The sequence below is a fragment of the Simochromis diagramma genome, unplaced genomic scaffold (assembly GCF_900408965.1).
Source record: "Simochromis diagramma unplaced genomic scaffold, fSimDia1.1 OVJJ01000680.1, whole genome shotgun sequence".
Lineage (NCBI taxonomy): Eukaryota > Metazoa > Chordata > Actinopteri > Cichliformes > Cichlidae > Simochromis > Simochromis diagramma.
Genome location: NW_024387470.1, coordinates 985136 through 998294, shown reverse-complemented (window position 1 = coordinate 998294; position 13159 = coordinate 985136). Strand labels below are relative to the sequence as shown.

The window sequence follows — 13159 nt, the reverse complement described above, 5'->3', positions numbered from 1 at the left end:
CGCCTTTGTATCCACAAGTCTGTCGCTGCTTGTCTTTTTATAGGGGGAAAGGGGACTTCCTGGGCCACCTGGAATCCAAGGGGAACAAGGGATTGGCCTTCCGGGACCCAAGGTAAAGTCTGCTACCCTATTCTTTTGGAAAATTAAGTTACAAAGGCATAATAATCCACCTGACTCTCACCCTGTATGAGCACTCCTCTCACTTTCTTGCAGGGTGATATTGGTTTCCAGGGGCAACCAGGGCCTCCAGGTCCTCTAGGAATTGGTGAGCCTGGACCACCGGTGAGATAAACTAGCAACTCACACTTCACATTAGCATTGTAGATGATGGCAATGTAATGTCAAAATGCCAAATGTACAATGTAATGGGTATGGAGTAATGATGTCTAGGAGGTACTTAAACTTCTGGATACATACATAAATAAATAAATAAAATGCGAGAAGATAGCATTTTTTGCTCGTGGTACCTTCTTCCAAGCAGCTGAAATAGTGAATGGTGAAACAACCTGAGTAACTATGGCAACTAGCTTGCTAAACTGGAAGAGCGCTGTTTTTGGACAAGGCAAAGGAGGCAGAAACAAGAGTAAACCTTGAAAGGTGTGAAGATTTGTCCAGTGGACATTAAATAAAGACCATTATGAGCATGTTTAGGAAGAAAAATACCTCTTAGACACATACAGTTTTGCTTCAGCAGTGTATTAAATAGTTTAAAAAGTGATCTATTTCTGTATAAATGTGAATGATAGAATCGTTTGACATGTAAAGAAGCGACAGAAGAAAATATGGACAGCCATGCAGAGACATATTTTACCTGGAGAGACAATCTAACTTACATTAATTGTACCATTGAGATCAGTGTGATTAAAACTCAAAGCAAAGTGCTTGACAGCTGGGATATGCCTCTCTTTTTCCCTTGCAATGTTTTGCACCCTGCATAAGCATTGCAACTTTAGAACAATAATTGCTGAGGGAATAATGTATCTTTTGTGCAATACGTTGACCATTTTCTTATAGATTTTGTTACTTACTGTGTTTGTGGACAAATGTCTTCAGCCATACAGAATGCGGGCATGTGGTCAGGCGCTGATATGAGGAATACTTGATCTGGTAATATCAATCTGTCATGTTAATTTAATTACGGGAACCCAAAATCGTGATTGAGATTCAAATGTTATTAATTTTGCGGCCCTAGCTTTGTGTTTTTATGATACCTAAAAAAAACAACAACTGCTTGGAGAATTTCTCTCTATAGAAAACTAAGGCTAACATTGTGAGCTGGTTTTAAAAGTCTTATATTTCAGGGCTTTCAATATGTATGTATATATATATATATATATATATATATATATATATATATATATATATATATATATATATATATATATATAGATAGATATAGATATAGATATATATAAAAGCCCATATATATATGGGCTTTTTTTTTTTTTTTCCCATCAACAGTTTTTATTAAATGTAACAAATACTCAGGAGGGCTAGCTACACATAATATCTAATTCAAGTTTTAAACTTCTGTTGCAGGTAAATGATGGCTAAAATCAAAGTACAACTTAAAAGTAATTTAAAAAATGAAAATATGAAAGAATAACAGTAAAAATCAGAATTTTGACATTTGGAAACACATGGAACACCAACCTCAGTCTCCTGTCTCTTGTCTCTCAGACATCCAATAAAACCTAATATATATGTGAACCTTGCTGCTCTATAAACTACTACACCTGACTTTTAAAAAAGCTTTCTGGCAAAAGTCCCTGAAGGAAAACCTTCCCCTCTGTGAATCCCCCTCACTGTTTAAGGATCTATTGCTAATACCTTGGCCAGATGGAAACATTTGGCGGGGGTTACCACACCTTAGACAAGAGACAAGTAAAGAAGCAACAGAACGAAATGTTGACATCCAAGCTGGGACATTACATTTTATCTTCAGAGACAACTTAGTTTGCATGTGAGACATCTTTTCAGTTTCCTTTGTTTTACTCAGGGACCTCAAGGACCACAGGGAGTCCAAGGAGAGAGAGGGCTGATAGGAGAAGGTCTGCCTGGACCAAAGGTGAGTTAGCGTTCATGCTTTTTAAGTCTGACCTTTTTCGTGTAAAAAAACAGCCAGGGAAACTCTTTTAACCCCTTTGACCCTGTTTAAGGCATTCATACCTTTCATATCTACAAACTGACCTACACAAAGATCCATCTGGGCTCCAGATTCCAGAATGTAATGACAGGAAATTGATGATGTGTAGGATTACAAGACATGATAACTCAACACAAAAGTTCCATAAATTAACAGTGTGGTATGGCTCTCATTACCTCAAGCTGTGATCTAGTCCGTTGATCGTATCCAGCACAGGACATGAGAACATCTCCACATAAAGCTTCAGAGATGGTTCAAGAAAAAAGCCAGGGCATCATGTCAGTGACTCACTGAGAGAGGAAATAAAGAGTCTTTTCGTATGTCTGTGTTTTCTCAAGGCCATCAGGCACACACATTCATATATGCACACTCAGTGTCTTTTAAGCACATGTGGATATATACTTTCTCTCATGTTGTTTTCATTTTCCAAAGCAATTTCCACATGAGAGATATCTTTGACATTTTTGGGCCAAAAAAATTTTTCATTCAGTATTTGAGTGTGAGAAATGTACTCCTTATACTGTGCAGAAGACATACACAGCATGTTTTTGTGATGCTTTAATGTTTCCTGTTGTTATTCTTAGTTTTCCCGTCCTTTTTCAGATTGCACAGCGTGTTTTTGTTTATGGGCTTCTGATTGGCCAACATTTCTGTATGTTTAGATTTATGCCTCCACCTGTTCTTTTGGCATGATTTTGAGTGACGTGTTTTTTTGTGTTTTCATGCAGACAGAGACATTTTTGAAATGAAAGTGGAAAATTTAAGACAATTTGAAACATCCAGCAGAGTTATTTCATTCTTTTTAATGTTGAAAAATATTAAAATATTTATCAGACTCAGCCCTTAGATCATTTTAAATATCTCCCACAAAAGTTGTATTGATTCCCCAAGCAATTAAAAACAACATAGCTCAACATCGGTGTAATTGCAAAAATGTATTATTACTGTTGGAAGCGTTCCTTTGTAAAATGTTTGTGGTTTCTTTCAAATTACAGGTGTCAGATCTGTGCATTTGTCATGCAGCTCTGTTGTTTTGATAAATGCACACAGCTAAATTAAACATAGTTACTGTAAAAACTCTGTGGCTTTGTTATAAGACTAACAGAGCAGTTTTGTATCACAGGAAGTGGAATTCAGGTGAAATTTTCAACTTTAGACTGCTTCAGACTACTATTTGATTTATCACTTGGCGACTTGCCTTGGTGATGGTATCAGCCATGCCCCCCCCGACACACACACACACACACACAGGAGAAGGTGGATCCCCCACTGCTGAAGATTGGCCTCAAGGGTGCTTTTTCCCCACTTTTTTTAATGGCGTTCTTGTTCCAAAGCAGCATTCTTCACATGACAAGCCTCGACAGGCTCCAGATTCACAGGAGCTCTGCAGCTTTTTCCACATCATTAGCACCTCAGCTTGTGAGGGATCATAGAGTTACGACAGTAAATCTTTACCTCTTGAGGCTAACATGCAAGAGCGGCATGTTAACCAGTGTACTCCTCTATGCGACATTGTTTCTGTTGTCCTTGGATGTCCTTGGAAGACGCAGAAATATTTCCTTAAGGGAAATCGGATTTTTCTGCAGTCTATAAAGTGCAGGACATTATGCAGCATTTTTTTTTTCATTTTACTGACTGTCATCCTGTATTATCTTTCTAATCCCTCAGTGAATTTCTCCTCCTGCTTTTTCTCTTTGTGTAATACTTATATCTCCTCTGGGCACGTTTTGAAATACATGAAATACCACAATATTCCTATATAGTATATAGTATGGCTACTTCTGCTTTCCGTAGAAGAAACAGAAACTGTGTGCAAGTTTGGATCTTTCAGGCCACTTCTGGTGAGCAAGTTACACTCTTCTATCAGTAACTGACATAAATCAAACTGAACATTTATAATAAAAATAAGCATTTTGTTTTTGCTAAACCATCACAAGAAGCCATGAAGCTAACTGAGAAACAGCTCGTAATGCACATTACTCCAATGGCAGCTTTTCAGTTACAAAGCCATCATTCTCTTTAAAGTCAGATTAAAAAGTTGAAATACTTCATTGTGAATGAAAAGCATGCTGTAGTGGTTAACACATTTGCTTTACATATAAGACATCCCCAGTCTGACACTGAGGAGACATAAATCCAGCCTTGGGTGGGTGAGTGGGAGGGGTTATAAACCAGTGTATTCTTAGTGCAGGGCCCCAGGCCTGTATGTTGTGTCAGGAAGGGCATCTGGTACAGAAACTGTGCCAAATCAAGTATGTGGATCCATCTGCTGTGGTGAAACCTCGTGGAATGAGGAAGCAGCTGAAAGATGATACATTGGTTAAACTAAAACTCCTGTTTGGCTTCAAAGTCGTGTAATGTTTTACACCGTGTGAGTTATTTTGGAAAATAACATCTGTATTTTGACTAATATCTTATTATTCTAACTTTTATACTTATTTTTCTGCTCCTATTTTGGCATTATTTTCATACATCTTACTAATATTTCAAGAGTCAATTTGCAGTAACTTTTTTGTCCATCTTGGCAGGGAGAGCGAGGCTTGGAGGGGCCACGGGGACCCAGAGGACAGCCGGGTGCTGGAATCAAAGGAGACAAGGTGGAGTTTAAAGAGGCCTTAACTAAGGCGCCTGCTGAAAAGCCTTCACACAGCCATGAAGAGAAAGCCAGAGTCCTGTTGTGAAGAAGGCCATAAGTTGGCAGAGCCACGGATGAATGCATTCAGTGCAGTGTTATGTAGGAGGTCACAGTCCACAGATGATGAATCAAGGTCAAAGCATGGATAGTGTAGGAGGAGGGCAGTTTCACTGCTTGTGCTGATGAATGTGGAAAAGTTAGCCTGCAGTCAGGTACAGTCAGACATAGACATAAAGGTAAAGGTTTGTCTTTCAGGATGCGTTTGTAGAGCTTCACAGCCATCTGGCAGCATTTTAGCTCACAGACTTACAGACAAAGAAAGGCTGAGTTGATTTTTAGCTATGTAATTCTTTCTGCTACATGAAAAATCATTTCCCCCCAAAAAAAACTTTTTCGTTGTGATTTACACGGGTGTTCTCGACACCGATGTTGCTGACAGTTTTACCGTGGGCTTTGTAGTGAAGTTTATTGGAGGTAATCACAAAGTTTTCATGCAGTAATGACAAACACCGCCTGCAGGGTTCTCTGCATTACCATCATATATTTGTGATGTTATTATAGCATGTGACAGATAAAAGGAAGTGAGGCAAAAGGAGCAGATGTCATCATGTGTGGCCTATATTATTAATTCATTAAAATGGAGCGCTATAGAATTGTACACAGATGGGTGTTTTCCACATATAATAAATCACATTTCAGTGTGAGGCACTGTCAACCTATTAACATTTACATGTTGTTATCTGAACTTGTAGGGGGATTTTGGGCCACCGGGTCTTCCAGGGCTTGTCGGTCTCCCAGGACTAGGCATACAGGGTGAGAAGGCAAGTGTTGGACTCATGATATGATTCCCACAGTGGCTCTAATACATTAATCTTTTCATGTTTTAATCACAGTGGGCTTATATTGATTTTTTTTAATAGTTTTTTTTAATTGTTACTGTCACCATCCATGTTTTGACTTGTTAATGTAAGGTAATAGTGATGAACTGACAATTATCAATAACATAATGAGGCAAATGTATTGTTTAAGTAAGATACCATATGCAATATGACAGAAGTTTGTAGTTTATCAATGATTCTCAATCCAAGCGAAGCCCTTTTTTAGTGCTAAGGAGCGTGCAAACATGCTGAACTACGTTGGAGTTTCCAAGTAAGAAATGCGTTCCTGCCTGTGCACTACTGGCTCTGTTGTGCTGGCTCCGGGTCCAATGTGTAACTGATGCTACCAACATTAATAGGACGCATACAGTACAGCCTCTTATTGCGTGTTTGTCTGGATTTCCGGTGTTCTGACAAAACGTCCTACTTTGTCAAAACATCTTACAGTAGCGTAAATTTATAGTCATGTCAATCAATCTGTGCTACCTTATCAGAATATACTACCTTACGTGGTTTATGCCTCCATCATACATATCTATAGGTAGGACGCTTTGATGGCCAAATCACACTTATCAAAACGTGCTTCCTGCTTGGATTTATACAGTAAATAAAATGACCAATATCAAGGTTCTTAGAAATAAACAACGTTATCACTCAATTAACAAGTATGTGGTGCAATATTACTTTCTTCGACATAACAATGGAGCGTGGTGTCCACTAACTGCAGGAGGACTAAAATTAATTGACAAGGTTTACACTGTATGCCAGTTTACAGAAGTTTAGAAGCACTAAATCAAGACTTGAAATATGACTTCAATTGAGACTCCAAATTGGAGTATTTTTGCACAAAAAACAAAACGCATGTTAGCTTGAAAAGTTAACAAATTGACAATTGACTGTAATAAACTGTCAGTAACAACAAGTAGGAGAGCTTGATAGGTAGGGTGTTTTGTCAGAACACCGGCAATGCGCAGAATTACCAAAATTAGAGAGGGGATAACCTAACATATGAAACAGGAAAAAACTGCTGTGTAATCCATTTATTCCACCAAAGTAACTGTATTCTAATTATCACCTATTTAAGCGGTAACTGTAACAGAATGCAGTTACTCACATTTTGTATTTTAAATATGTAACGCCTGTTCATGTATTCTGTAACTCCCCAATACTGACCACAGTAAACAATAATTCTGCCAAGATCTTCAATGTAGCACGTTCGTTGAGAACAGGTCAATCTGACATTAGCATTTAGCTTAAATCATGCCCGTGCCAAAATAGAACACCTTCAAGCTGCTAGCATCAGTATTTGTTTTTTGCAGACCTACTAATAAATAAATAAAGAAGCATCTGCTTTGAGCTACTTTTTCCCTATTCTTTGATAACAAATGACAGAAATTATGATTACATGAGATCAGGTGTTGCTTTATTAATACAAGCTTTTGATCAACAATCATAATTTAACCAACATGATGCAGAAGTGCATAAAAATTCATGCTCTGACACAATAACAACAGCTAGTGGAAACTGTTGGCTGCTGACAGCTTAGCCAAAGAGTTTTTCACTGTCATCAAAACATCAGCTAATTGCTATCAGAACAGGTCTGGTTCTGGTTCACCATTCACTCACTTGTGGAAGAGAGGGAGACAGGTGTGCTCTTACACTGGGCTTTGTGTACAGCTGAATTTATTTAAAGAAAAGGCTTCATAATAGGACTGAAAAAGTCTCCATTAATCACCTGATTATAGAAAATAATAAACCAGCCTACTGGAAGAAGAAAAACTTTTCATGCTAAACTGTTTTTAATTTTAATATGTGTTTAAACTAGAAACATATATTGCACTGAACCAATGAAATCATTTAAATTTTGTGTTAGAAGAAAAGTTCGCCTCCTTCTGATGTTCCAGAAAAAATTCTAATTACTCTGCCTTCAGCAAAAACACTCCCTGTTTACAGATTCCATTCAGGCTTCTTTTAATTACTGCATTTATTCATACCTGCAGGGCATAGAGGGTCCAAGGGGGCCACCGGGAAGCAGAGGTCCACCAGGAGAAGGCATGCCTGGGCCCAAGGTTTGTACATATGCTCAAATTCTTAGTGGTAATAACAAGGGGTCAGGATTTCTATGTGGAGGCCACAGAGTTTATAGTTGGAACTGGATCATATGACCCTGAAACGTCACATAGTTAAGTGGTATAATGCTTAGCAATGATGACTTAAACTGCAGGATCTGGCAAGCTGATTAATGATTTGATAGCCAAGCAAGCAAGGCTGATGCTTTTAGTCACATTTATCTCTACAGTATTGTACGTGTTCTGCTCTCAGCACTGAAGACAGAAATTAAAGGTTAACCTACAATTGGAGCGATATATCCACATAGATTATCAAGTGTACAACTGGGTGAGGATGTTAAATCAAAGTATATTGAATGCTAAACTGACCAGGTACTCAGTCCGTCCTGTATTTTAAGCTGTTATGTAAACTTTCATTGCAAGTCTTCCTGGTGTCTCAGCATAAACGCTGGTGTGACCAGGCCTGTACAAAATAATGCCAGCAAGTATATTTTCTTAAAAAATACGTGGCTCTCTGGTAATAGTCCGCTTAGCAAATATTAACAATACTGGTGTAAGTGTTTTAGTAATTACGACAAGATGTGAAGATGTTATTGCCTAACACAGGGAGACCAAGGGTTTCCAGGTGAAATTGGTGCTCCAGGGGAGAGAGGGGCTGGAGACCCTGGAGCTAAGGTGAGTTGAAACCATTTGGTAAAAACCCACATCAGCAGCAGTTATCAGTATACATTATTTAAAGTATTAAACATTCCCTCCATAACTCATACAGAGCCACCAATCTGTCCTCAGGGTGAACCAGGATCATCAGGAATGCCAGGTTTGCCTGGGCTTCCAGGGGAGGATGGAGCCCCTGGACAGAAGGTAGTTTGAAGATGTTTTAACCTGAGCAAATGCAAAATGCAGTTTTTAAATGATCATTTTATTTATTAGGGGAAAAAGCTATCCAAATCTATCTCGCTGCACATGGTAATTAAATTTTCTGTTGTATCAAAAAAATCCCTTAAGTAAAACCTGTCTGATCAAGTGAAGTAGGCTAAAAGGTCTCAAGAACCAATGCAGCATCCCATGATATATAGAAATTTTCTAAAGATAGTTGACATCTATCAGTTTGGGAAGGATTATATATCCATTTCTAAGGCTTTAGGACTCAATCAAACCACATTGAGCTCCATTATGAACAATGGTAGTATGATTGTCTGGGGCTTTGCTGTTTTAGGACCTGGACAACTTGCCTTAATTGATGAAACCATGAATTCTGCTATCTGTGAGAAAATCCTGAAGAGAATGTCCAGCCATCAGTTCATATCCTGAAGCTCAAGCCCACTTGGCTTACTCTGAATCACTCAAAAACAACCAAATGAAGGTTTTGGGTTTTTGAAAAGTCTCCAATTAAAAAGTTTGTGCAAAGAGTGAGCCAAGATTCTTCTGCATGGATATGAAAGACTCTGAAGAACTGCAATTCAGCAACTGCCAGTTGCTGAATTGCAGTTCTTACTAACAAGGGTGTTACAACCAGGTTAGCAATATCTATTATTACATTTTGTTTGATGATGTAAAACATGTAAGTATGACAAATAGGCAAAACATTAAAAAAAACAAAAACAGGATGGGGCCAAATACTTGGATGCATGTGTGTCTTTAGGGCGAGCCCGGAGCTATTGGCCTAAGAGGGCCAGATGGCGCTCCTGGAATTGGTATCCAAGGTGAAAAGGTAAAAAAGTAATATTCCATATTTCATTTTCCTGCAAGTCAGTAAGTAAGTCAGACCAGTGAGTATATTCCTGATGTGACCTTCAAGGGTGACCAAGGCCAAAGAGGAATCAGAGGCTTGACTGGGCCGCCAGGCATTGCTGGACCCTCAGGACCAAAGGTGAGCAATCATTAGGCCATCATTAACATTTACCTGGAAAGAGATAATGAGAAAATATCCTCTGTACGTTTTTGGTCTTAACCAGTTTGCATACAATGAACTTTGTCAGGGAGAACCAGGAGCGCAAGGCAGGCTGGGTTTGCCTGGTCCTCCAGGACGCTTCATCACTGGACCCAAGGTAAAAGATTCAGTTTTACTGAGCCATCAGTGTAAGACTGCGGAGATTCGTCATGTTTTCTTCACATTTTCACAAAATATGTGGTAGTTATTTTAGGTTGTTCCAAGACTCTTTGTAGAAAGAAACATTGATTCTCCTGATGCATGTAAACTTATTATTGGCATTATTGTTATTGTACTACATACATACTACATTAATGTAGAATCTCTGCTGTGATTTGGCACTATATAAATAAAACTGAATTGAATTGAATTAGTATGTTTTGTTCGTAGCATTAACCCATTATTAAACAATATTATCAGTGGTAGAAGTCTTTAATTTGCTTCTAAGTAGCAACAGCACAGTCCTAAAATGTTCTACATTTTATATTGTATATACAGTGTCTATTAAAGTTAACCTTTTTATATTAGATGTACAACATCCATGTTGCACATCTATGTACAACCTTCTGTACTAAGGGCAGCTTTGTTACTAAAAATGTGTTGTAGGGCGATCCTGGTCCAAATGGCCCTCCTGGTCCAGTTGGGGAGACTGGCTATGGACTTCCTGGTCCTAAGGTAAAACTGATATTATTATTGTCTGGTTGAAAAAGAAATACACATATAATTATGTATTGAATAGAATAGAATAGCCTTTATTGTCATTGTACACAGTACAACGAAATTGGAGTGCCACTCCCTTGGTGCAAGTTCCAATAATAAATATAAATGTAAAATATAAAAAGTACAAAAAAACAAACAAAAAAAACAATCGTAAGTACTCAAACAATAGTATGTACAATATATACAGGATAGCAGCATTAATATAATGACAGTATGAATAGCAGCATAATATAATGACAGTGACGGTATGGAATAGGTTCAATTGTTTTTGTGCTTATTTACTACGGTGATAGCTCTGGGAAAGAAGCTATCCCTGAATCTGTTTGTCCTGGTTTTATGTGACCTGTACCGTCGGCCTGACGGTAATAGTTCAAACAGTTGGTTGCTGGGGTGAGAGTGGTCCTTGATGATATTGCCAGCTCTGCTGAGGTACCGAGAGTTTGCAGTGACCTCCAGGCTGGGCAGAGAGCAGCCAGTGATCTTCTGGGCTGTGTTGATGACCCTCTGCAGTACTTTCCTGTCCGCAGCTGAGCACCCTGCATACCATGTTGTTATGCCGTACGTTGCATTTCTATTGGGTGCCTGCCTGTAGAAACAAGCATGAGTCAGATTTTCGAACAAACACATTTAAACATGTACTGAGTGCGTCCAAATCTGGAAAAGAATCAATAATCAAACAAGTAACGAGAGGCAGATCAGGAAACACATGTTTGTGCTTTCATCATCAAGGCCATTTACAGTCCATCTAGAAAGAACAGAGAATATGTCAAAAATTAGGATGGGAAGCACAGCTTCCTGTCATGCTTTCTATACATTTGCTGAAAATCTCAGCTAATAAAATGCTACAACCTGTTTTTATGTTTTGCTCAATACTTAACCCTCTCAGGCTCAAATTAAGTTACCTGCAGTGGTACTTCTAAGTAAAAAAAAACCTCATAAAATATGTATGTGGGGTAATCAGGTTGTTAGCTTTTACTTGTTGCAAATCTGCAACGCCTGCCTTGAGAGGGTTAATATAAGGGACCAAGCAAAGGAGCATATGTGTCCATTTATGTGCATATTCCACTTTAGTTTGTTTTGCAAGTCTGTAAATCTCTTTGTATCCTTTGTATGAATGAATTATTGATTCCTATGTATCTGCCTCCTGTAGGGTGACCGAGGAGATCGAGGCCCTCCAGGCCCATTTGGTCCCAAAGGAGACGGCTATCCTGGCCCCATGGTGAGGAGCTGATTTAGACAATGACATATGTCTCCTCATAAATCTGTACAGCCATACCTTTCATCTGCATACTATATCTAGTCCTCCATCCATCTAGCATTTGCCTCTCTTGTACTGCCGCTCAGTTCCCTCTATCAATCAGTGAGACATTTATTACCCAACTTTACAGTAGGTGGCCCTTACACATATCCTGAGTATGTTTCCTTTAACTTAAACCAGAGGGAGATGAAATTAACATGATTTGCATTAAGGGCAGTAAGAATGAAGGTGGTGCCTTAAAAAAATAAGAAAAAAAATCACTTACTATATTTTACTTTCTCATTGAGGGTTGGATATGAAGATTGAAACCAAATGTTTGGTCTGTAAACCAGATGCTTAGCTTACCTTAGCATAAAGTCCGGGAACAATGAGAAGCCGCTAACCTGGTGCTGTCCAAAGGTAACAAAATCCCCCTGTGGTGCTAACTGTTCCAATTTTACACATTAAATCCTGTTTTATTGCATTATTTTATAAAAGCCAGACAATTTCTTATTCAATTTCAAGTATTATACTCAGAGTACAATATTAACTTACTCTTCTTTCTGGAAATCCATACTTGAGTTAGCTTTTTGCTTTTTCAGGGTCCTCCTGGGCTGCCTGGACTTCCAGGAGAACCTGGGCCGGAGGGAGTGGGCGTTCCTGGACCGAAGGTGAGAATGTGGATCCATAAGATGGAACTTTCTAGCGTGCATTTCTTTCAAATGTCAGTGTAAAGTTGGGTCTTTGTTTAAAAAAAAGTTGAGAATTATAGTAAGGTTACAGTAGGTTTCCACACTTTCCAGCAGACTTTGTGGTTTGTACAAAGGTCCCAGTATAGTGATGTGTTGGTAATTTGCAGGTCTACATAGTCATTTTAAAAATATGTCTACACACTAAAGCTATATGAAATCAATTCACTTCCATTTTCAAATCAATTTTATTTATATAGCACCAAATTGCAACAACAGTTGATGTGCTTAAAATTGTAAGCTAATGACGAAACAGTACTGCAGAAAAACCCCAACATTAAGACAATACCCTATCAGCACACACTTGGCAACACTGGGAAGGAAAAACATAGGAACTATGCTAAAGGACCAGCAACAGCACAAACATGAATAACAGAAGCCCACATTAACAGTTGTTGCTGTTTATGACGCTTCCCGCAGGTTCAGTATACAATTATAACATGTAGACATGCGGTCTGCAAAGCTCCTGGATCTGTCATACAGTATTGTGATGATAGTTAGTCACTGCTTATAAACATTATGGAATTCATTATTGGTTTGAATGCAAAATTCAATCAAAAATGTCCCATGTTTGAAAAATCTTGTAGGATGTAAACCTTATATGACACAGATGGTTCTTTCTGCGAGGTCAGAATTTAGAGCCAAAGCCATTGTCAAGTCCTGGTAAGATGAATTTCCAAGTTGTGTTTGAATCCGCACTGAAGATAAGTGAGATTATCTCACCATTGAAAGATTTGGTCTTTTGTTTAGGGAAGCTAATTAAGGGAAACATGATTTTAGTCAGTGCACGAGTTT

The 13159-nt window shown here is 38.4% G+C and overlaps 1 protein-coding gene across 2 annotated transcripts in view; it reads left to right on the top strand.

The window, feature by feature from the left end:
* Positions 1–13159, top strand: part of LOC120723496 (collagen alpha-1(XXVIII) chain-like) — a 34347-nt gene that overhangs the window by 11707 nt on the left and 9481 nt on the right. For both annotated transcript variants that reach the window (XM_040014969.1, XM_040014971.1), the window contains 14 exons: positions 44–112; positions 214–282; positions 2000–2068; positions 4675–4743; positions 5534–5602; positions 7660–7728; positions 8335–8403; positions 8518–8589; positions 9371–9439; positions 9527–9598; positions 9708–9776; positions 10265–10333; positions 11529–11597; positions 12218–12286. In XM_040014969.1, the coding sequence (XP_039870903.1) occupies positions 44–112; positions 214–282; positions 2000–2068; positions 4675–4743; positions 5534–5602; positions 7660–7728; positions 8335–8403; positions 8518–8589; positions 9371–9439; positions 9527–9598; positions 9708–9776; positions 10265–10333; positions 11529–11597; positions 12218–12286 (972 nt within the window). The remainder of the gene's footprint in view (positions 1–43; positions 113–213; positions 283–1999; positions 2069–4674; positions 4744–5533; positions 5603–7659; positions 7729–8334; positions 8404–8517; positions 8590–9370; positions 9440–9526; positions 9599–9707; positions 9777–10264; positions 10334–11528; positions 11598–12217; positions 12287–13159) is intronic.